This window comes from Ranitomeya variabilis, chromosome 2 (assembly GCF_051348905.1).
Source record: "Ranitomeya variabilis isolate aRanVar5 chromosome 2, aRanVar5.hap1, whole genome shotgun sequence".
Taxonomy (NCBI): domain Eukaryota; kingdom Metazoa; phylum Chordata; class Amphibia; order Anura; family Dendrobatidae; genus Ranitomeya; species Ranitomeya variabilis.
Window position 1 is genome coordinate 324,694,173 of NC_135233.1, and position 23,371 is coordinate 324,717,543.

General features: G+C 50.3%; 1 protein-coding gene across 1 annotated transcript in view; it reads right to left on the reverse strand.

The window, feature by feature from the left end:
- F9 (coagulation factor IX) overlaps positions 1-22,543 on the reverse strand; it is a 95,790-nt gene extending 73,247 nt beyond the window's left edge. Inside the window, exons 1-2 of the mRNA XM_077285260.1 lie at positions 22,440-22,543; positions 1,065-1,228 (exon numbers count right to left, since the gene is read on the reverse strand). Of these exons, the coding sequence (XP_077141375.1) occupies positions 1,065-1,228; positions 22,440-22,506 (231 nt within the window). The 5' untranslated portion in view covers positions 22,507-22,543. The remainder of the gene's footprint in view (positions 1-1,064; positions 1,229-22,439) is intronic.
- Between the last annotated feature and the right edge of the window lie 828 nt (positions 22,544-23,371).

The window sequence follows — 23,371 nt, forward strand, 5'->3', positions numbered from 1 at the left end:
CGTGTTTTTGCCATGTCTTTTACATGCATTTTTGTTGCATTTTTGTTTTCCCTGGCTCATTAGTATGGGTGAAATCTGCAGCAAAACCACTGAAAGAATTGACATGGTGCAGATTTGTATCTGCTGAAAATCTGCAAGAAATAAACAATGTGTGCAAATCTCCTTCACTTTGCTGGTACAAGGAAATCCTTCAGGTTGTGTGACAAAAATGCAGACATTTGCTCTTAGCTCACAGCCAGAGAAAGGTGATGTGGAAGGTGAGCCTTTTAGATTTATTCGCTTAGTGTTGGTGATGTGAGACAGCCATTGCTGTTGTTGTGTGCCTGAAGATTGGTGCGACTAGGACTAATGGGGGCTTTGCCTTGTAGCATTGGTGCTGTGGAGTACCAAGTCGCTCCTCTACAGTGGTCGGCGTATAGCACAACACCTTGTAGGTTAGGGCCCTACTCAGAGGTTCACCGTGACGTGTCTGTGGGCTTCATACAGTCTGATCAGAATGTTACCCTAAGAACCTCATGTTCGGTTTCGTAAAATTTTACCTGGCGGCATTAGACCAATGTATGATTTCTGGATGTGCGGTCCATGTTCTTTTTTACTACAGTTATGGTATCATTCATTGTGTGTCGATAGCCTTACATCAGATGACAAGAAGCAATACACGAGGACATGAAGATTGTACTTCCTTGATTATTCCTTTCCTACATCCTACCCGATATTTTACCATGGAGAAACATGACAGTGACTTCTATAAAACTTGTTTGAAATTTGACTATTTCATTTTGCAGAAAAATCGCACCTCTAAAGTAGTCTCATGACAGCAAGTTACAGACATCTTGCACGAATGTTTTTGGTTGGGCGACTTGTCTAAGAATTGCTGATGCACAAGGACGTTGTGTAGTCCCAGCCTAAAGTGCATGGATTATAATGCTATCAGTAAGACCACCAGGAAGATTTCCTAAGTTGCTTCAAATGCCAACATCAATTACTCCCAAACCCAGAGGGCATGTTGATATTTCTTTGCAATTAGAGTGCATTCATTGTAATAATGATGACCAATATCTTACAGTTTTCTCATCGTTTTCAAAGACTTCTCTCGCTTCTTCATAAACGCACGTTTCCTCTATACATTCTCGCTCAAGATTTCCTGCAACAAATTCTTCCAAGCGACCAGTATTATATCTCTTTTGTCTCACCAGAACACTGCTTGCAGATTTATCAGACAGGAACACTGTCAAGAAAAAAATTACAGGCATGAAAATATCTGATATAAGGACCTTCCTTCCATCTGTACAGAACATGTGCATCATACTATGAATGAAAGCGTTTGATATGGCAGAAATGCATCAGTTCTATCATTATTCCCATGGACTTACTACTATGAATGAGTAACTCTCTATTTTATCCGATGGTCATGCCGAGCTTCTCCTTCAGTTCCTTGAGTTTCCTGTAGGTTATTTTTAATTTACTCCCACCTAATGTCAAATAACATTCTTGAAAGTCAGCTACATTTACAGTTATCTCCCAATGGACCATCAGGATTCATTATTGTCTCAGAACCAGCGCCTCTAGTCACTTGATGGGTCCGTGTGACCCACAGTATACTACCTCAATGCAAGAATTTGCAGCTTGTAGCTTCAGAAGTTCCTTCAGTGGCTACTCCCAGCATAGCAGGTCTTCACCTGTCCACCAAATAGGTGATATCATTTTCTTTGGTGTGGTCTAAACCACACTAATTATGAAAATGGTGGTCTGCAATGCCCCATTCAAATGTTATAGTGACGTAGCTGCAATCATTGCACCCTAGTTTCAACATTTTGGAATTCAGTCATGTCTCTTCAGATGATCTCTAATTAAATTTGAATAAATCTAAAACATTAGTTTAGAAAACTGTTATTTCGTAAATAGTGACTACTACTGTAATGTATGTGAAGTCATAACATAGTGACAATCCTCAATGTAGATTTTAATTAAATTAAGAGACCACTGCAAAATGTTGTTTGTCTGATTTTTCTCTTTATAGGTATATTTTTGAGTAAAATGTAAATTGTTCCTTTATTCTATAAACTACTGACAACATGTCTCCGAATTTCCAAGCAATACATTTTGTATTTTTTTCTGAAAAGGAGAAATGGTCAAAATTAGTGTTGAGCATTCCGATACCGCAAGTATTGGGTATCGGCCGATACTTGCGGTATCGGAATTCCGATACCGGGATTCCGATACTTGCCGCGTATCGGATACCGGAATCGGAAGTTCCAAGATTCAAAATGCAGAAATTCAGCCAATGAGAATGATTCCAAGTGTGGGCACATCCTGTTTAGCATGGAGGGCATGAAAGTACTGGCAAGGCTGTGATTGGCTGCTGAAATGATGTCATGCTGCAGTTTAAAAGTCGCTGGCGCCATTTTGCGATCACTCTGCTGTGAATTCAGTTAGTGACAGGACGCTGTTTGCTGACTGAGGGACAGTTTAGAGATAGCGATTTGCTTCTTTGTGCTTTCCAAAGGCTAATTTAGCAACCGCTGTGTTCACCTACTATTCACCTTGCTTTTGCCTTGTAGCGCTGTTTTCACAGCGATCTGCAAGGTCTGTGTGTGTGTGTGTGTGAGTGCAGCCCACTCTCTAGTCTGAGTGCAGCCACATAGGCCATCCATAGCTGGTTGTATTCAGTTCAGGGAGGGTGGTTCATTGCCTCATACTGTTCTTTTTTTTTTTTTCCAAGTAGTGTAGTCTGCTGCTAATTTATTCAAAAAAATCCTATTAGTGTCTTTCCACCCGTCTCCAGCTAATTTGTGGAAAAACACTACATAGGATAAAGTAGAGGAGGGTTTTTGGGCCTTGCAGCGCCGTTTACGGCTGTCTGCACGGTCTCCGTGTGACTGCAGCTCGCCCTGTAGTCTGTGAGCAGCCGTAGCCTGGTTGTCTCCAGCTCAGGGTTGTTCACTGCGTCATACCGCCAAATCAATTTTAATTTTTTTTCAAGTAGTGTAGTCTGCTGCTAATTTATTTAAAAAAATCCTATTAGTGTCTTTCCACCCGTCTCCAGCTAATTTGTGGAAAAACACTACATAGGATAAAGTAGAGGAGGGTTTTTGGGCCTTGCAGCGCCGTTTACGGCTGTCTGCATGGTCTCCGTGTGACTGCAGCTCGCCCTGTAGTCTGTGAGCAGCCGTAGCCTGGTTGTCTCCAGCTCAGGGTTGTTCACTGCGTCATACCGCCAAATCAATTTTAATTTTTTTTCAAGTAGTGTAGTCTGCTGCTAATTTATTTAAAAAAATCCTATTAGTGTCTTTCCACCCGTCTCCAGCTAATTTGTGGAAAAACACTACATAGGATAAAGTAGAGGAGGGTTTTTGGGCCTTGCAGCGCCGTTTACGGCTGTCTGCACGGTCTCCGTGTGATTGCAGCTCGCCCTGTAGTCTGTGAGCAGCCATAGCCTGGTTGTCTCCAGCTCAGGGTTGTTCACTGCGTCATACCGCCAAATCAATTTTCTTTTTTTTTCAAGTAGTGTAGGTTGCTGCTAATTTATTTAAAAAAATCCTATTAGTGTCTTTCCACCCGTCTCCAGCTAACTTGTGGAAAAACACTACATAGGATAACGTAGAGGAGGGTTTTTGGGCCTTGCAGCGCCGTTTACGTCTGTCTGCACGGTCTCTGTGTGACTGCAGCTCTATCTGTTGTCAGTTCAGCCCCCCAAAAAGAAATAAATAATAAAGTTCACCAAACACACCAGTGACACCACTTTACATTTGTGTAGGCCACATTAGCTCATATTAAAGTCTAGTCCACACTTTAGAAAATTAGTGTTTCTTATACCTGTTAGGAGGAGTTGCTCAGGAATAAGCACACAAATCCGTTAGTACTTTTCTGCTTATCTTTATCAGTCAACCAAGATGAAGAAGGCAGTGAGTAAGGCACGTGGGCGTGGGCGTGGGCGCGGAGCAGGGAGGGGACGTGGGGATTCTGTGCCTGCTGCGGGCACCGGTGACTCATCAGCACCCACTTTCACCAGGCAACAGTCGTTCATGCGCAGCTTTGTGTCAGAGCGCCGTACACCGCTGCTGCGTCAAGACCAAATTGAAGCTGTTGTCGGATGGATGGCAGCTAATGCATCAACTTCCATTAGTGCCACATCCTCTCAGACACAGAGCACTGGAGAGCAGCCATCTGTCTCTTCACCACCTGCCAAATTGCCCAGGCAGACAGAGAGCCCAGGACAGGAGCCGTCTCTACTTCTGTTCTCTGAATCTCTTGGCTTGGAAACAGGGGGCCAGCCAAGCAGCATTGGAGAAATGGAAGAAGAGGCAGGGTGCAGTGATGCCCAACAGCTTTTTCTGTCTTCCTCTGAAGAGGCGGGTGGGCCAGTGGCTCCGGTCACCACATCGCAGGCCGCATCAGCTGATGATGACACTCAGGTGCCACTTACTGGTGCGTGCTCTGCTGCTGAGACTACCCAGGAGGAGCAGTTGGGGGCAGAGGGTAGTGTAGATGATGAGGTCCTCGACCCATCTTGGCGTGAGGGACAGGAAGGTGGTGGGAGCAGCTCTGAGGAAGAGATTCCCCGTACGGCCCAAAGAGGGAGAGGGAGGGGGAAGACTGCGGATCCTGCAGCCTCCGCTTTGGCACCCGTTAGGAGCATGTCTCTTCCAAAAGCCAAAAAGGGCGCTCCCAAGACTTGCAGTGCCTGGTCCTTTTTTGACACAGTTGCAGATGACATTTGCTATGTCAGATGCAACGTGTGTCATCAAAAAGTCAAAAGAGGTCGAAATGTCAGCAACCTCAATACCTCCAACATGTGGAAACATGTGCGCAACAGGCACCCGGCGGAGTTAGAAAAACACACTGAAGAGGTAGGCCAACCAACAGCGGCAGCTACCACCTCTTCAGCTCGTGTTGCCTCTTCCTCTAGCTCACACGCAGCTGGTTCGGCTTCCTCCCAGGATCGCCGTGGAAGAACCTCTGGCCCTGTTGTCCAGAGACCCGCTGTAATTCCACCCGCAGCGCCACTTTCCCAGTCATCCACACACTCCCAGCCCAGTCTACAGCCATCGGTAGTACAGGCATGGGAGAAAAGGCGGCCTTTCTCGTCAAACCACCCACGAGCACAGGCTCTGACTGCAGGCATTGCCAAACTTCTGTAACTGGAAATGCTGTCATTCAGGCTGGTGGAGACTGACAGCTTCCGTGACTTGATGTCATTGGCAGTCCCACAGTACAATGTGCCTAGCCGCTTTTACTTCAGCAGGCAAGCCGTCCCTGCCCTGCACAAGCATGTGGAGGGACACATAAAACACGTGCTACTGAACGCCGTCAGTAGCAAGGTCCACCTCACCACCGATGCGTGGACCAGTCAACATGGACAGGGGCGATACCTTTCCCTCACTGCCCATTGGGTTAATGTCGTTGAGCCGGGTACAGACCGTGCGAGTGGCGCAGGACGTGTCCTGCCCACTCCAAGGATTGCAGGAATCCATTCTGTACGCATTGACTCCTCCTCTTACACCAGTTCCTCAGAATCATCGCTGCAGGAGCCGTCACAGTCCACCTCCACATGGACCCGTGATGAACGTGTACCTGTTACGACCGACATGAGCACAGCCGTGGCCAAACGTCAACAGGCCGTGTTGAAATTAATTTTTTTGGGGAATCGTAGCCACACAGCGCAGGAGCTCTGGAATGCCATCAAGCAGGAGAGCGATGTGTGGTTTGTGCCAGCGAATCTCCAGCCAGGCATGGTAGTGTGTGATAATGGCCGAAATCTGGTGGCAGCTCTGGGCCTCGGCAACCTCACTCACATCCCATGTCTGGCACATGTGCTCAATTTGGTCATGCAGAGCTTTTTGAGGGACTATCCGGATCTTGATGCACTGCTGCACAAGGTCCGCCTAGAGTGTGCTCACTTGCGGCGTTCCAGCACGGCAAAAGCGCGCATTGCGGCTCTGCAGCGCCGACACCGCCTGCCGGAACATCGCATCATATGTGACCTACCTACCAGGTGGAATTCCACGTTACATATGTTGGAGCGGTTGTGTGAGCAGCAGCAAGCTGTAATGGAGTACCAGCTGCTTCAGGCGCAAAAAAGTCGCAGTCAGCGCCGTACAGACTTCACAACCACAGAGTGGGCCACTATGAATGACGTCTGCCAGGTTTTGCGTCCCTTTGATTATTCCACGCGGATGGCGAGTGCAGATGATGCACTAGTCAGCATGACTGTCCCCCTTATCTGCCTGCTTGAAAAATCACTGCAAGCGCTAAGGGATGATGTTGTGGAAGAGGTGGAGGATGAGGATTCACCATTTCCATCATCTTCTGGACAGTCAGCGCCACGTGGTTCCTCACAAACGCGTAGGCAGGGGACAGTTTGTGAGGAGGATGAGGAGGAGTCAATGGAGGAGGAAGACATCCGTCCAGAGGAGGGAGTTACACAATTGTCCAGTACTCAGTGTGTACAGCGAGGGTGGGGTGATGACGAGCGGGCAGAGATCACGCCTCCAGCAGGGGACAGCGTTTCTTGGGCAGTTGGCAGTCTGCAGCACATGGTGGATTACATGCTGCAGTGCCTGAGAAACGACCGCCGCATCGCCCACATTCTCAACATGTCTGATTATTGGGTGTTCACCCTCCTCGATCCTCGCTACCGGGACAATGTAGAAAGCCTCATCACACCGTTGAACCGGGAGCGAAAAATGCGGGAGTACCAAGACACACTGGTCAATTCCATCATCTTCTCCATTCCAACTGAGAGAAGTGCTGCTAGTGCATTCCAAAGCAGCTCAGTGCGTCCAGGCAGTGGTGGAGGCTCTGCACAAAGAGGGAGCAGAAGCAGTGCCTCTGCCCAAGGCAAGACCAGTATGGCCCAACTGTGGCACAGTTTTCTGTGCCCCCCACAAAAGTCTACACCATCACAGACGGCTCCAGTCAGCAGGAGGCAACGGTTCCGTCAGATGGTGACAGACTACATGTCTTGCCCTCTTGCTGTACTCCCAGACGGCTCTTCCCCTTTCAAGTTTTGGGTCTCAAAGCTGGATACATGGCCAGAGCTAAGCCAGTATGCATTGGAGGTGCTGTCTTGCCCTGCGGCCAGTGTATTATCGGAACGTGTCTTTAGTGCTGCAGGTGGTGTACTAACTGACCGTCGCATGCGACTATCCTCCGATAACGTTGACCGGCTTACTTTCCTGAAAATGAACAAGGCCTGGATCTCGCAGGAATTTGCCACTCCTCCTCCTGATTAAATAATTAGGTCACTGTATACGTTATCCAGGTCTCCTGTTGTGTTCATCTTTCTACCACCTGAATTTAAATTCCTGGGCTCCAACACCGCCAGTTGAGGCTCAGAAGTGCCGTCTGCACAGTCAAAACATACGACCCAGTGTTATTGGGTTTCAGTAACATCAGCTGATCCCCAGCTGTGTAGCCGGCAATGTGTCATGCGACCGCCACGCTGACACAACAACTGAAATGTAAGGGAATCTGTCCCCCCCCCCAAGGCGTTTGTTACTGAAAGAGACTCCTTGTGCAGCAGTAATGCTGCACAAGGAAAAGGTAGCTATTTTTGTTTAGCACCTTGCACACGCAGAACTTAACACTTATAAAATGTGTCCACTGATACCGTAACACCGTCCCGGAGGTGGGACTTTCCTTCGTAATGTGATGCAGCACAGCCGTCATTCCTACCCCCCCGGCGCCGCGCACCGGCTCCTCAGCGTTGTTTGATTCCGTCCCGGAGCCTGCGCTGTTATGTTATCCCGTGGCCAGGCACACTTAGCGCTGCCCGTCTTCTGGCATCATTTGGTGTCAGGATGGCTGCGCCTGTGCGGCCGCGCTGGCAGAGAGCCCGCCTCGCAGTGTCTTCTGATTTAATCCCACTGGGGGCCTGGGATCCATGGACATGCGCAGTGCATATCTGAACCTCCACCTCTCACTCATCTCCCTATGGCTTCTTCAGACTGTTCGGTGTCAGCTGGTCCCTAATAGCATGCCACGGCCGTGACACCGCACAGTCTTAAGAAGCCGTAGGGAGGGGAGTGAGAGGCTAGGATATGCACTGCGCATGTCCATGGATCCCAGGCCCCCAGTGGGATTAAATCAGAAGACACTGCGAGGCGGACTCTCGGCCAGCGCGGCCGCACAGGCGCAGCCATCCTGACACCAAATGATGCCAGAAGACGGGCAGCGCTAAGTGTGCCTGGCCACGGGATAACATGACAGCGCAGGCTCCGGGACGGAATCAAACAATGCTGAGGAGCCGGTGCGCGGCGCCGGGGGGGTAGGAATGACGGCTGTGCTGCGTCACATTACGAAGGAAAGTCCCACCTCCAGGACGGTTTTACGGTTGCAGGGGACACATTTTATAAGTGTTTAGTTCTGTGTTTGCAAGGAGCATGATGAAAAGAGCCACCTTTTCCTTTTGCATCTTTTGTGCTGCACAAGCTGGCTCTTTCAGCTACAAACACCTTGGGGGGGGGGGGGGTTAAAGGTTCCCTTTCGACTTTCTCAGGCTTCGGCCTACATTGTGTTCCTCTGCTTTTCCACCTGTCCCTGGGCTCCAACACCGCCAGTTGCCGTCCAGAAGTGCTGTACGCACAGTCAACAGTCGCTCCTCTGTTATTGGGGTTCAGTAACGTCAGCTGTTCCCCTGCTGTGTGTGTGGCAATCCCTCCTACCTCCTCCAACCTCCTCCAACCTCCTCCTCCTCCACCTGTCCCTGGGCTCCAACACCGCCAGTTGCCGTCCAGAAGTGCTGTCCGCACAGTCCCGACAGTCCCTCCTCTGTTATTGGGGTTCAGTAACGTCAGCTGTTCCCCTGCTGTGTGTGTGGCAATCCCTCCTACCTCCTCCTACCTCCTCCAACCTCCTCCTCCTCCACCTGTCCCTGGGCTCCAACACCGCCAGTTGCCGTCCAGAAGTGCTGTCCGCACAGTCCCGACAGTCCCTCCTCTGTTATTGGGGTTCAGTAACGTCAGCTGTTCCCCTGCTGTGTGTGTGGCAATCCCTCCTACCTCCTCCTACCTCCTCCAACCTCCTCCTCCTCCACCTGTCCCTGGGCTCCAACACCGCCAGTTGCCGTCCAGAAGTGCTGTACGCACAGTCCCGACAGTCCCTCCTCTGTTATTGGGGTTCAGTAACGTCAGCTGTTCCCCTGCTGTGTGTGTGGCAATCCCTCCTACCTCCTCCAACCTCCTCCAACCTCCTCCTCCTCCACCTGTCCCTGGGCTCCAACACCGCCAGTTGCCGTCCAGAAGTGCTGTCCGCACAGTCCCGACAGTCCCTCCTCTGTTATTGGGGTTCAGTAACGTCAGCTGTTCCCCTGCTGTGTGTGTGGCAATCCCTCCTACCTCCTCCAACCTCCTCCAACCTCCTCCTCCTCCACCTGTCCCTGGGCTCCAACACCGCCAGTTGCCGTCCAGAAGTGCTGTACGCACAGTCCCGACAGTCCCTCCTCTGTTATTGGGGTTCAGTAACGTCAGCTGTTCCCCTGCTGTGTGTGTGGCAATCCCTCCTACCTCCTCCTACCTCCTCCAACCTCCTCCTCCACCTGTCCCTGGGCTCCAACACCGCCAGTTGCCGTCCAGAAGTGCTGTCCGCACAGTCCCGACAGTCCCTCCTCTGTTATTGGGGTTCAGTAACGTCAGCTGTTCCCCTGCTGTGTGTGTGGCAATCCCTCCTACCTCCTCCTACCTCCTCCAACCTCCTCCTCCTCCACCTGTCCCTGGGCTCCAACACCGCCAGTTGCCGTCCAGAAGTGCTGTCCGCACAGTCCCGACAGTCCCTCCTCTGTTATTGGGGTTCAGTAACGTCAGCTGTTCCCCTGCTGTGTGTGTGGCAATCCCTCCTACCTCCTCCTACCTCCTCCAACCTCCTCCTCCTCCACCTGTCCCTGGGCTCCAACACCGCCAGTTGCCGTCCAGAAGTGCTGTACGCACAGTCCCGACAGTCCCTCCTCTGTTATTGGGGTTCAGTAACGTCAGCTGTTCCCCTGCTGTGTGTGTGGCAATCCCTCCTACCTCCTCCTACCTCCTCCAACCTCCTCCTCCTCCACCTGTCCCTGGGCTCCAACACCGCCAGTTGCCGTCCAGAAGTGCTGTCCGCACAGTCCCGACAGTCCCTCCTCTGTTATTGGGGTTCAGTAACGTCAGCTGTTCCCCTGCTGTGTGTGTGGCAATCCCTCCTACCTCCTCCAACCTCCTCCAACCTCCTCCTCCTCCACCTGTCCCTGGGCTCCAACACCGCCAGTTGCCGTCCAGAAGTGCTGTACGCACAGTCCCGACAGTCCCTCCTCTGTTATTGGGGTTCAGTAACGTCAGCTGTTCCCCTGCTGTGTGTGTGGCAATCCCTCCTACCTCCTCCTACCTCCTCCAACCTCCTCCTCCTCCACCTGTCCCTGGGCTCCAACACCGCCAGTTGCCGTCCAGAAGTGCTGTACGCACAGAGCCAAACACCTCGCCAATGTGTTAGTGGGGTTCAGCACCGCCAGCTGTTCCCCTGTTGTGCAGCCGGCAGCGTGTACTGCGACCGCCACGCAGGCACAACAAGTTAAATTTAAGGGAACCTGCCCCCCCCCCCCAGGCGTTTGTTACTGAAGGAGCCACCTTGTGCAGCAGTAATGATGCAAAGGGAAAAAGTGCCTCTTTTCGTGGTGCTCCTTGCACATGCTGATCCTAACACTTATGAAAAGTGCCCCCTCCTACCGTGATACCGTACGGTTGGTGGAACTTTCCTTTGTGATGTGACGCAGCACAGCCGTCATTCTTACCCCCTTGGCGCCGTGCGCCGCCTCCTCAGCGTTGTTTGAATCAGTCCCGGAGCCTGCGCTGTTAGGTTAGCCCTTGGCCATGCACACATTTTGCGCTGCCCGTCTTCTGACATCATTTGGTGTCAGGCTGGCTGCGCCTGTGCGGCCGCGCTGGCCGAGATCCCGCCTCGTACTGTCTTCTGATTTCATCCCACTGGGGGCCTGAGATCCATGGACATGCGCAGTGCATATCTGAACCTCCACCTCTCACTCATCTCCCTATGGCTTCTTCAGACTGTTCGGTGTCAGCTGGTCCCTAATAGCATGCCACGGCCGTGACACCGCACAGTCTGAAGAAGCCGTAGGGAGGGGAGTGAGAGGCGAGGATATGCACTGCGCATGGCCACGTATCTCAGGCCCCCAGTGGGATGAAATCAGAAGACAGTACGAGGCGGGATCTCGGCCAGCGCGGCCGCACAGGCGCAGCCAGCCTGACACCAAATGATGTCAGAAGACGGGCAGCGCAAAATGTGTGCATGGCCAAGGGCTAACCTAACAGCGCAGGCTCCGGGACTGATTCAAACAACGCTGAGGAGGCGGCGCACGGCGCCAAGGGGGTAAGAATGACGGCTGTGCTGCGTCACATCACAAAGGAAAGTTCCACCTACCGAACGGTATCACGGTAGGAGGGGACACTTTTCATAAGTGTTAGGTTCAGCATGTGCAAGGACCATAATTAAAAGAGCTAAGTTTACCTTTTCCAGCATTAGTGCTGTACACGATGGCTCTTTCAGCTACAAACGCCTGGGGGGGGGGGGGTTAAAGTTTCCCTTTCAACTTGCTCCAGTGCAGGCTTCGGCCTACACTCTGCTCCCTCTCCTCCTCCTGCTGACCCTGGGCTCCAACACCGCCAGTTAGGGCCCGGTACTGCTAGCTGCACAGAGAAAAACACCAGCCAATGTGTCAGTGGGGTTCAGCACCGCCAGCTGTTCCCCTGCTGTGCAGCCGGCATCGTGTCCTGCAAAAGCCACGCAGACACAAGAACTGAAATTGAAGGGAACCTGTCCCCCCTCCCCCAGGCGTTTGTACGTTTTAAAGGCCACCTTGTACAGCGGTAATGCTGCATGTGTGCAAGGTGGCTCATAAACGTATTCTCCTCGCACATGTGGAACTGAAAACACGTCTAAAATGTGTCCTCTGTGTGACCATTTAACCGTCCCGGTGGTGTGACTTTCCTTTGTAATGACACGCTGCAACCCCCTTGGTAGCGCTGCCCGTCTTCTGGCATCATGGTTTGGCTGCCTGCGCCTCTGCGGCCGCCCTGACCCACACAACGCCCCTCGTTGTCTTAGTTATTGGGACTGCGAGGGTGTGATTGATGGGCATGATCAGTGCATCAGTTCGCCTGTCCCTCATCTCCTTCCGCCTTCTGCGGACTGTGCGGCTTCATGGCCGTGGCATGCGATAAGGGATCAGATGACGCCGCACAGTCTGAAGCGGGTGTAAGGACCCGAGTGTGAGAGGCGAACATATGTGCTGCGCCAGGCCCTGAATCCCAGCCCCGCAGTGTTTTAACAATGTTAAGACACTGCGGGGCTGGGATTCATGGTCATCGCGAAACGCACCGGCCGACATTAAATGATGCCAGAACATGGGCAGCGCTAACAGCGCTAGGCCAGGGGATAACACGACAGCGCAGACTCCTGTACAGCAAATAACAACGCTCAGGAGGCTGCACCCAGCACCAAGGTGGGATTCTTGACATCTGTGCTGCGTCTTATTACAAATGGAACTCGTGCCTCCAACACAGTTTGACTGTATAAAGGGCTAAATGTTATACGTGTTTCACTCAGCGTGTGCAAGGAGCGAAATTAAAAGAGCAACCTTTGACTTGTGCAGCACTACTGCTGCATAAGCTGTGGCTCTTCTACTTTGTAACCCCTGAGGGGGGGTTAAAGGTTACCTTTGAAATTGGTTCAATTAGGCTTCGGCCTACACTCTGCTCCCCCTGCAGAGCCCTGGGCTCCAACACCGCCAGTTGGGGCCCGGTACTGCTAGCTGCACAGAGAAAAACACCAGCCAATGTGTCAGTGGGGTTCAGCACCGCCAGCTGTTCCCCTGCTGTGCAGCCGGCAACGTGTCCTGCAACTGCCACGCAGGCACAACAGACCCAAAAGCTGCCGCCAGTGCAGGCTTCGGCCTACACTCTGCTCCATCTCCTCCTCCTGCTGACCCCGGGCTCCAACACCGCCAGTTGGGGCCCGGTACTGCTAGCTGCACAGAGAAAAACACCAGCCAATGTGTCAGTGGGGTTCAGCACCGCCAGCTGTTCCCCTGCTGTGCAGCCGGCATCGTGTCCTGCAAAAGCCACGCAGACACAAGAACTGAAATTGAAGGGAACCTGTCCCCCCTCCCCCAGGCGTTTGTACGTTTTAAAGGCCACCTTGTACAGCGGTAATGCTGCATGTGTGCAAGGTGGCTCATAAACGTATTCTCCTCGCACATGTGGAACTGAAAATACGTCTAAAATGTGTCCTCTGTGTGACCATTTAACCGTCCCGGTGGTGTGACTTTCCTTTGTAATGACACGCTGCAACCCCCTTGGTAGCGCTGCCCGTCTTCTGGCATCATGGTTTGGCTGCCTGCGCCTCTGCGGCCGCCCTGACCCACACAACGCCCCTCGTTGTCTTAGTTATTGGGACTGCGAGGGTGTGATTGATGGGCATGATCAGTGCATCAGTTCGCCTGTCCCTCATCTCCTTCCGCCTTCTGCGGACTGTGCGGCTTCATGGCCGTGGCATGCGATAAGGGATCAGATGACGCCGCACAGTCTGAAGCGGGTGTAAGGACCCGAGTGTGAGAGGCGAACATATGTGCTGCGCCAGGCCCTGAATCCCAGCCCCGCAGTGTTTTAACAATGTTAAGACACTGCGGGGCTGGGATTCATGGTCATCGCGAAACGCACCGGCCGACATTAAATGATGCCAGAACATGGGCAGCGCTAACAGCGCTAGGCCAGGGGATAACACGACAGCGCAGACTCCTGTACAGCAAATAACAACGCTCAGGAGGCTGCACCCAGCACCAAGGTGGGATTCTTGACATCTGTGCTGCGTCTCATTACAAAGGGAACTCGCGCCTCCAACACAGTTTGACTGTATAAAGGGCTAAATGTTATACGTGTTTCACTCAGCGTGTGCAAGGAGCGAAATTAAAAGAGCAACCTTTGACTTGTGCAGCACTACTGCTGCATAAGCTGTGGCTCTTCTACTTTGTAACCCCTGAGGGGGGGTTAAAGGTTACCTTTGAAATTGGTTCAATTAGGCTTTGGCCTACACTCTGCTCCCCCTGCAGAGCCCTGGGCTCCAACACCGCCAGTTGGGGCCCGGTACTGCTAGCTGCACAGAGAAAAACACCAGCCAATGTGTCAGTGGGGTTCAGCACCGCCAGCTGTTCCCCTGCTGTGCAGCCGGCAACGTGTCCTGCAACTGCCACGCAGGCACAACAGACCCAAAAGCTGCCGCCAGTGCAGGCTTCGGCCTACACTCTGCTCCATCTCCTCCTCCTGCTGACCCCGGGCTCCAACACCGCCAGTTGGGGCCCGGTACTGCTAGCTGCACAGAGAAAAACACCAGCCAATGTGTCAGTGGGGTTCAGCACCGCCAGCTGTTCCCCTGCTGTGCAGCCGGCATCGTGTCCTGCAAAAGCCACGCAGACACAAGAACTGAAATTGAAGGGAACCTGTCCCCCCTCCCCCAGGCGTTTGTACGTTTTAAAGGCCACCTTGTACAGCGGTAATGCTGCATGTGTGCAAGGTGGCTCATAAACGTATTCTCCTCGCACATGTGGAACTGAAAACACGTCTAAAATGTGTCCTCTGTGTGACCATTTAACCGTCCCGGTGGTGTGACTTTCCTTTGTAATGACACGCTGCAACCCCCTTGGTAGCGCTGCCCGTCTTCTGGCATCATGGTTTGGCTGCCTGCGCCTCTGCGGCCGCCCTGACCCACACAACGCCCCTCGTTGTCTTAGTTATTGGGACTGCGAGGGTGTGATTGATGGGCATGATCAGTGCATCAGTTCGCCTATCCCTCATCTCCTTCCGCCTTCTGCGGACTGTGCGGCTTCATGGCCGTGGCATGCGATAAGGGATCAGATGACGCCGCACAGTCTGAAGCGGGTGTAAGGACCCGAGTGTGAGAGGCGAACATATGTGCTGCGCCAGGCCCTGAATCCCAGCCCCGCAGTGTTTTAACAATGTTAAGACACTGCGGGGCTGGGATTCATGGTCATCGCGAAACGCACCGGCCGACATTAAATGATGCCAGAACATGGGCAGCGCTAACAGCGCTAGGCCAGGGGATAACACGACAGCGCAGACTCCTGTACAGCAAATAACAACGCTCAGGAGGCTGCACCCAGCACCAAGGTGGGATTCTTGACATCTGTGCTGCCTCTCATTACAAAGGGAACTCGCACCTCCAACACAGTTTGACTGTATAAAGGGCTAAATGTTATACGTGTTTCACTCAGCGTGTGCAAGGAGCGAAATTAAAAGAGCAACCTTTGACTTGTGCAGCACTACTGCTGCATAAGCTGTGGCTCTTCTACTTTGTAACCCCTGAGGGGGGGGTTAAAGGTTACCTTTGAAATTGGTTCAATTAGGCTTCGGCCTACACTCTGCTCCCCCTGCAGAGCCCTGGGCTCCAACACCGCCAGTTGGGGCCCGGTACTGCTAGCTGCACAGAGAAAAACACCAGCCAATGTGTCAGTGGGGTTCAGCACCGCCAGCTATTCCCCTGCTGTGCAGCCGGCAACGTGTCCTGCAACTGCCACGCAGGCACAACAGACCCAAAAGCTGCCGCCAGTGCAGGCTTCGGCCTACACTCTGCTCCCTCTCCTCCTCCTGCTGACCCCGGGCTCCAACACCGCCAGTTGGGGCCCGGTACTGCTAGCTGCACAGAGAAAAACACCAGCCAATGTGTCAGTGGGGTTCAGCACCGCCAGCTGTTCCCCTGCTGTGCAGCCGGCATCGTGTCCTGCAAAAGCCACGCAGACACAAGAACTGAAATTGAAGGGAACCTGTCCCCCCTCCCCCATGCGTTTGTACGTTTTAAAGGCCACCTTGTACAGCGGTAATGCTGCATGTGTGCAAGGTGGCTCATAAACGTATTCTCCTCGCACATGTGGAACTGAAAACACGTCTAAAATGTGTCCTCTGTGTGACCATTTAACCGTCCCGGTGGTGTGACTTTCCTTTGTAATGACACGCTGCAACCCCCTTGGTAGCGCTGCCCGTCTTCTGGCATCATGGTTTGGCTGCCTGCGCCTCTGCGGCCGCCCTGACCCACACAACGCCCCTCGTTGTCTTAGTTATTGGGACTGCGAGGGTGTGATTGATGGGCATGATCAGTGCATCAGTTCGCCTGTCCCTCATCTCCTTCCGCCTTCTGCGGACTGTGCGGCTTCATGGCCGTGGCATGCGATAAGGGATCAGATGACGCCGCACAGTCTGAAGCGGGTGTAAGGACCCGAGTGTGAGAGGCGAACATATGTGCTGCGCCAGGCCCTGAATCCCAGCCCCGCAGTGTTTTAACAATGTTAAGACACTGCGGGGCTGGGATTCATGGTCATCGCGAAACGCACCGGCCGACATTAAATGATGGCAGAACATGGGCAGCGCTAACAGCGCTAGGCCAGGGGATAACACGACAGCGCAGACTCCTGTACAGCAAATAACAACGCTCAGGAGGCTGCACCCAGCACCAAGGTGGGATTCTTGACATCTGTGCTGCGTCTCATTACAAAGGGAACTCGCGCCTCCAACACAGTTTGACTGTATAAAGGGCTAAATGTTATACGTGTTTCACTCAGCGTGTGCAAGGAGCGAAATTAAAAGAGCAACCTTTGACTTGTGCAGCACTACTGCTGCATAAGCTGTGGCTCTTCTACTTTGTAACCCCTGAGGGGGGGGTTAAAGGTTACCTTTGAAATTGGTTCAATTAGGCTTCGGCCTACACTCTGCTCCCCCTGCAGAGCCCTGGGCTCCAACACCGCCAGTTGGGGCCCGGTACTGCTAGCTGCACAGAGAAAAACACCAGCCAATGTGTCAGTGGGGTTCAGCACCGCCAGCTGTTCCCCTGCTGTGCAGCCGGCAACGTGTCCTGCAACTGCCACGCAGGCACAACAGACCCAAAAGCTGCCGCCAGTGCAGGCTTCGGCCTACACTCTGCTCCCTCTCCTCCCCCTGCTGACCCCGGGCTCCAACACCGCCAGTTGGGGCCCGGTACTGCTAGCTGCACAGAGAAAAACACCAGCCAATGTGTCAGTGGGGTTCAGCACCGCCAGCTGTTCCCCTGCTGTGCAGCCGGCATCGTGTCCTGCAAAAGCCACGCAGACACAAGAACTGAAATTGAAGGGAACCTGTCCCCCCTCCCCCAGGCGTTTGTACGTTTTAAAGGCCACCTTGTACAGCGGTAATGCTGCATGTGTGCAAGGTGGCTCATAAACGTATTCTCCTCGCACATGTGGAACTGAAAACACGTCTAAAATGTGTCCTCTGTGTGACCATTTAACCGTCCCGGTGGTGTGACTTTCCTTTGTAATGACACGCTGCAACCCCCTTGGTAGCGCTGCCCGTCTTCTGGCATCATGGTTTGGCTGCCTGCGCCTCTGCGGCCGCCCTGACCCACACAACGCCCCTCGTTGTCTTAGTTATTGGGACTGCGAGGGTGTGATTGATGGGCATGATCAGTGCATCAGTTCGCCTGTCCCTCATCTCCTTCCGCCTTCTGCGGACTGTGCGGCTTCATGGCCGTGGCATGCGATAAGGGATCAGATGACGCCGCACAGTCTGAAGCGGGTGTAAGGACCCGAGTGTGAGAGGCGAACATATGTGCTGCGCCAGGCCCTGAATCCCAGCCCCGCAGTGTTTTAACAATGTTAAGACACTGCGGGGCTGGGATTCATGGTCATCGCGAAACGCACCGGCCGACATTAAATGATGCCAGAACATGGGCAGCGCTAACAGCGCTAGGCCAGGGGATAACACGACAGCGCAGACTCCTGTACAGCAAATAACAACGCTCAGGAGGCTGCACCCAGCACCAAGGTGGGATTCTTGACATCTGTGCTGCGTCTCATTACAAAGGGAACTCGCGCCTCCAACACAGTTTGACTGTATAAAGGGCTAAATGTTATACGTGTTTCACTCAGCGTGTGCAAGGAGCGAAATTAAAAGAGCAACCTTTGACTTGTGCAGCACTACTGCTGCATAAGCTGTGGCTCTTCTACTTTGTAACCCCTGAGGGGGGGTTAAAGGTTACCTTTGAAATTGGTTCAATTAGGCTTCGGCCTACACTCTGCTCCCCCTGCAGAGCCCTGGGCTCCAACACCGCCAGTTGGGGCCCGGTACTGCTAGCTGCACAGAGAAAAACACCAGCCAATGTGTCAGTGGGGTTCAGCACCGCCAGCTGTTCCCCTGCTGTGCAGCCGGCATCGTGTCCTGCAAAAGCCACGCAGACACTTGCTCTTGTACCTTCTGCTCCCCATCCTGGTTCCAGTACCGTCAGCTGGTTCCGGGCAGAGCCTTTGGCTTAGGTGCCTCCCTCTGGGTATCCGAGTTCCACCAACGTCAGGTGGTCCTTGGTAGTGCTTTCAGGCACGGGTACCTCCTGCTTAGTAACCGGGTTCCAGTAACGTCAGCTGGTCCTCGGTAGTTCCATTGGCTCTTGGACCTTCGGCTACCCATCCGGGTTCCAGCACCGTCAGCTGGTTCTCGGCAGTGTCTTTTGCTCTTGTACCTTCTGCTCCCCATCCTGGTTCCAGTACCGTCAGCTGGTTCCGGGCAGAGCCTTTGGCTTAGGTGCCTCCCTCTGGGTATCCGAGTTCCACAAACGTCAGGTGGTCCTTGGTAGTGCTTTCAGGCACGGGTACCTCCTGCTTAGTAACCGGGTTCCAGTAACGTCAGCTGGTCCTCGGTAGTTCCATTGGCTCTTGGACCTTCGGGTAGCCATCCGAGTTCCAGTTCCATCAGCTGGTTCTCGGCATTTTCTCAGCCTTCTTGTACCTTCTGCTACATTTCCAAGTTCAAGAGACTAAACACGATGACCCGGAAGAACACCCCTAAGATGACGACGACACCAGAGACGACAACCACCGTGATGACGACGACCCTGGAGACGATGACCCTGAAGACCACCGTGATGACGACGACCCCGGAGACGACGACCCTGAAGACCACCCCGATGACGACGACCCCGGAGACGACAACCCTGGAGACGACGACGACCTGGAAGACCGAGAAGCAGAAGAACAAGAGGCTGCAGAACAAAGAGCAGAAGAACATTAAGCATAACACTAAATATCAGAGCAAAAAATATTATCTAAATTATAAGCAGAAGAAGACTAAGCAGTGTATGGGGGTGAGTCCGTTCCTCCTCGTGGTGCCCCTGGATAAAGCCTGATGCTGCAGGCCAAACTGAACGCGGACAAATGTAACTCTTTTGTGACAGGCAGAACGGAAGGTGTAATCTTCAAACTTTTATAGATAACAACTACGGGAATGCCTGTCACAAATAAGAATATGATGAAGAAGTAGAATATGATGAAGATAATAGTAAAATAAAAAGAATATGAACAATGTAACCCAAAAAATAATAGGTAGAAGATGAAGAAGAAGATGAATAAGGTGAAGAAGTTGATGTCAAAGAAGCTGATGATGAGGATAATGAAGAAGAAAGCGTGGGAGAAGTAAAAAAGAAGGTGAAGGGCGTTGAAGTAGTGATAGTGAAACATCAATATGTGACATAAAAAAAAAAAAAAATAACATAGTCAAATTCTTTCTAACGCCGAACGTCATAAAAAAAAAAAAAAATCCTGCTATTCTATTACATTGGGCTAAACCTCTGTGCCTTTAATGTCTCCGCCACGTCCCCCAATACATCCTACATTATTCTTAGTTGTTTTCCTTCATGTAGAATGAACCTACAAGTGTATAAAGGGTTTATTTTAATTCCGATATTTTCGTCCCATTGACTTGCATTGGGATCGGGTATCGGTATCGGATTGGATCCGATATTTTGACGGTATCGGCCGATACTTTCCGATACCGATACTTTCCGATATCGGAAAGTATCGCTCAACACTAGTCAAAATTACAAAAAAAAAAACAGTGCTTTCAGACCTCAAATAATGCAAAGAAAACAAGTTCATAATCATTAAGAAACAACAATACTAATGTTTTAACTCAGGAAGAGTTCAGAAATCAATATTTTGTGGAATAACCATGATTTTTATTCACAGCCTTCATGCGTCTTGGCATGCTTTCCACCAGTCTTTCACACTGCTTTTGGCGCAAAAATGTAAGCAGTTCTTCTTTGTGTGATGGCTTGTGACTATCCATCATCCTATAGATTACATTCCAGAGGTTTTCAATGGGGTTCAGGTCTGGAGATCAGGCTGACCATGACAGAGTTTTAATGTAGCGGTCTCTTAATTTTTGCCAAAGCTGTATGTAGTTTGTTACACTTTATCGAGGTAGACAATTTTCTATGAGGAAACAAAAAACTCTCCTATTCTAACTTTTTCTTCAGAGACCAATATTTGTAGCTGCTATAGACTTGTTCAGAATATGCCACCATTCCTCCATCCTCCTCCTAGTCTATGCAGTTACTATGAGTTCCATGAAGATTAATGGAATGGTTAAAGTGATGGTTGAGCTCTTTGTATATAATTGCTAGTGAGGAAAGGAATCCCATCTAATTTGAAGCTTGAAGGTCCCAATGTAAAAAATCTCTTTGAGAGCCCCCAACTATCATAGGTCTTTATTAGTAAGCCAAAGACATTTTTGGTCCCTCTAGATTCCAAGGCCTGGGTCTGATTGCAACCTCTGCATCCCCTACAGACATATAGATTTTACATTTACTAACACTGAATTTGTGAGTGTTGACATGAAAAGCTTGCAACCAAAAAACTGTTGGATTTTATAAGAACATTTCTATGTAGTCATTGACAAATCACACATAAGACCATATGACTGTGATGAGGGGCTAAGTCCTGGTTGGTCTCATCCCCAGTATTACTTTATGGTAGGAACAACCTGTGAAAAGAAGTGAGGAACTTTTCTAAGGTTCATGGAAAAGGTGTGGAGGGGGAAACAAACACATGGGTGCCTATTCCGATTGTTGGAAAGGTTTGAGTTATAAATGGCTTGAGATAAGACAATGGATTAACTGAGACAATGTTTACCAGAACACTCTACCATAACAGACACCGACATTTAATGTCGTTTTCCCACAAAGTAAGCAAATTTTAATCAATAGTTTTTTGAATAAAAATAAGTTTCACAATTGGATATGTTAAAAAAATATTCCTGTGCTGAGATAATCTTATAAATGTGCTCCTGCTATGTAATGTGTAATGGTTGTGTCTAACCGTGCAGGAACATGGTCTGCACATGCCACACAAAGAAGCACTTGTGATCCTATACTGTCCTGTCTGTATGGTCTTTTGCTTCCTCCCCTGCCCAGGAGCTGTGGTGTGATCAGACCATGCTCCTGCATGGTCACACACAGCCATTACACAGTACACAGCAGGGGAACATTTATAGGATTATCTCAGCACAGGAACATTTTATTTATAACACATCCAACTGTAGAAATTATTATTGTGGAACTTATTTTTATTCCTAGATCTATTGATTATAAGGTCATTAAATATTCCTTTAAACATAGCAAAACACAATAGTACACCTGCAAAATATTAAAAGCACATATCAAACTATTGGGGTGGACCTCAGATGTAATGTCTGGTCACAGCTTGCCACTCCATTACAGACTGATGAAGGGTGGAGACCTGATCTCCTATATGTGTTCTTCTCGCCAAGAAACCAAGGCTGCTTAGCTTTAGAGCCTTCATAGGCAGACAACTCCTACAGGAAACTCCACGGTGTCTGCTTGTTGTCATTTACACCATGACTTCTGTAGCACAAAAACAGTCCCACATTTTATATCAGGACCACTCCCTGGTATGTGACCTCATTGGCCCTGCCCCTTGGCTGGACATAGAGGTGGGACTGAATTCTTCACCGTGGCCATTCGAAAGGCGATCCTGAGAGTCATCTCTGTGCGAATATAACTTTATGGTGTTCATATAACAATAAAAAACAACTACACATATGAAACATGAAGAAATGCAGCACACTTTTAACATCAGTAGGAAGAGCAATGGTCCTCCACTGCTTACAATCAGTTAGTCAAGGTTATGGATATTTTTATTTTTTATTTTTCCTGATTTACTTTTTTCTGATTGGTTAAAGAATCTACTTTTTGGTCAATCACAATCATTATGTCGTTAGAACAGTCACGATACTGTTACCATATCATTGACTGTTGCTATGTCTTCTCCTTCCGTCACACACAGCGAGACCAGCTCCGTCACACACATGCATAGAACTATATAAGGTGCTTGCAGCAAGGTTAGATTGACTTATGCTTATTTTAGAACAGAACATTATGTGGAAATGGAAAATTATGCTTTTCCGGGAATTAAATATTTAAGAGATTTTGATCATGTTAAATCATCATGATGCTCCCTTCTCTGCTAGATACATCATATTATAGTTTGTCCGGATATCATCATTTTAACGCATATGTTTGATCACGGGAAGAAAGGACACATTGGGATATAATGAAAAGTAACCAACCTGCTTTTTCCGCCTTGCAGAGATAACCCAGGAGAAAAATAATGAGAAGGTTTGGAATAGATGCCATCTTTTTACTTTGAAGGAACTGACTGGCAAATTAGTCTGGAGCCAGCATAGGATCAATGATTCCAAAGTCCGCGCTCTCTCACTATTTACCTTAGTTTTGCAGCTGAAATTTCAGTTTTGAAGGTGAAACAGGTTTATAAAAACCACATTGGTTGTACCTTCTGTATTATTAGGACAGCATTAGACGGGTAATGGTGCATTAGGAATATCTGCAACATCGAACATATTGTATCATGGTAGCAAACAGGAACATTGCTATTCATCATATCAAGGAAACTAGAGGGTTTTTTTTGCTGTAATTGAAAAACCTCCAAATTGCTTTATATCATTGTATGATTTGTATGATTTTAATATTTAAATGCAAATATGAAATGTGTAAACAAAGCTTCTTTCTGCATTTATTTTTACCTGCTTCTCTATTAAAACTTTGTAATTAAAGGGAACCCGTCAGCAGGATTGTGCACAGTAATCTACAGATAGTGTCAGGTCGGCGCCGTTATGCTGATTAAAATGATACCTTGGTTGATGAAATCCGTCTTGTGGTTGTTGTGTAATCTTTATTTTCATTTGTGAGTTATGAGATTCAGTTATGAGATTCTTGTGCTTTGGGGTGGCCTGTGGGCGGGGAGTTTCATGTGGTGCTCTGCTACTGCGCAGGCATGGGTGGCGCCATCTTGGAGGAGGAGTTTTTTCTTACTTCTCTAGCAAGATGTTTTGTTTGTTCACCGCTAGTCACCGAAGCTCCGTTCCCTTCATTTCATTCATTCCCCAGTCTTTTACAGCAGGGAGCAGCCACATTAGCAGGCTCCTGGTTGTAAATGTATTTAACCCCTTGAGATGGATTTGCAGCGTGGGACTTGACTGTA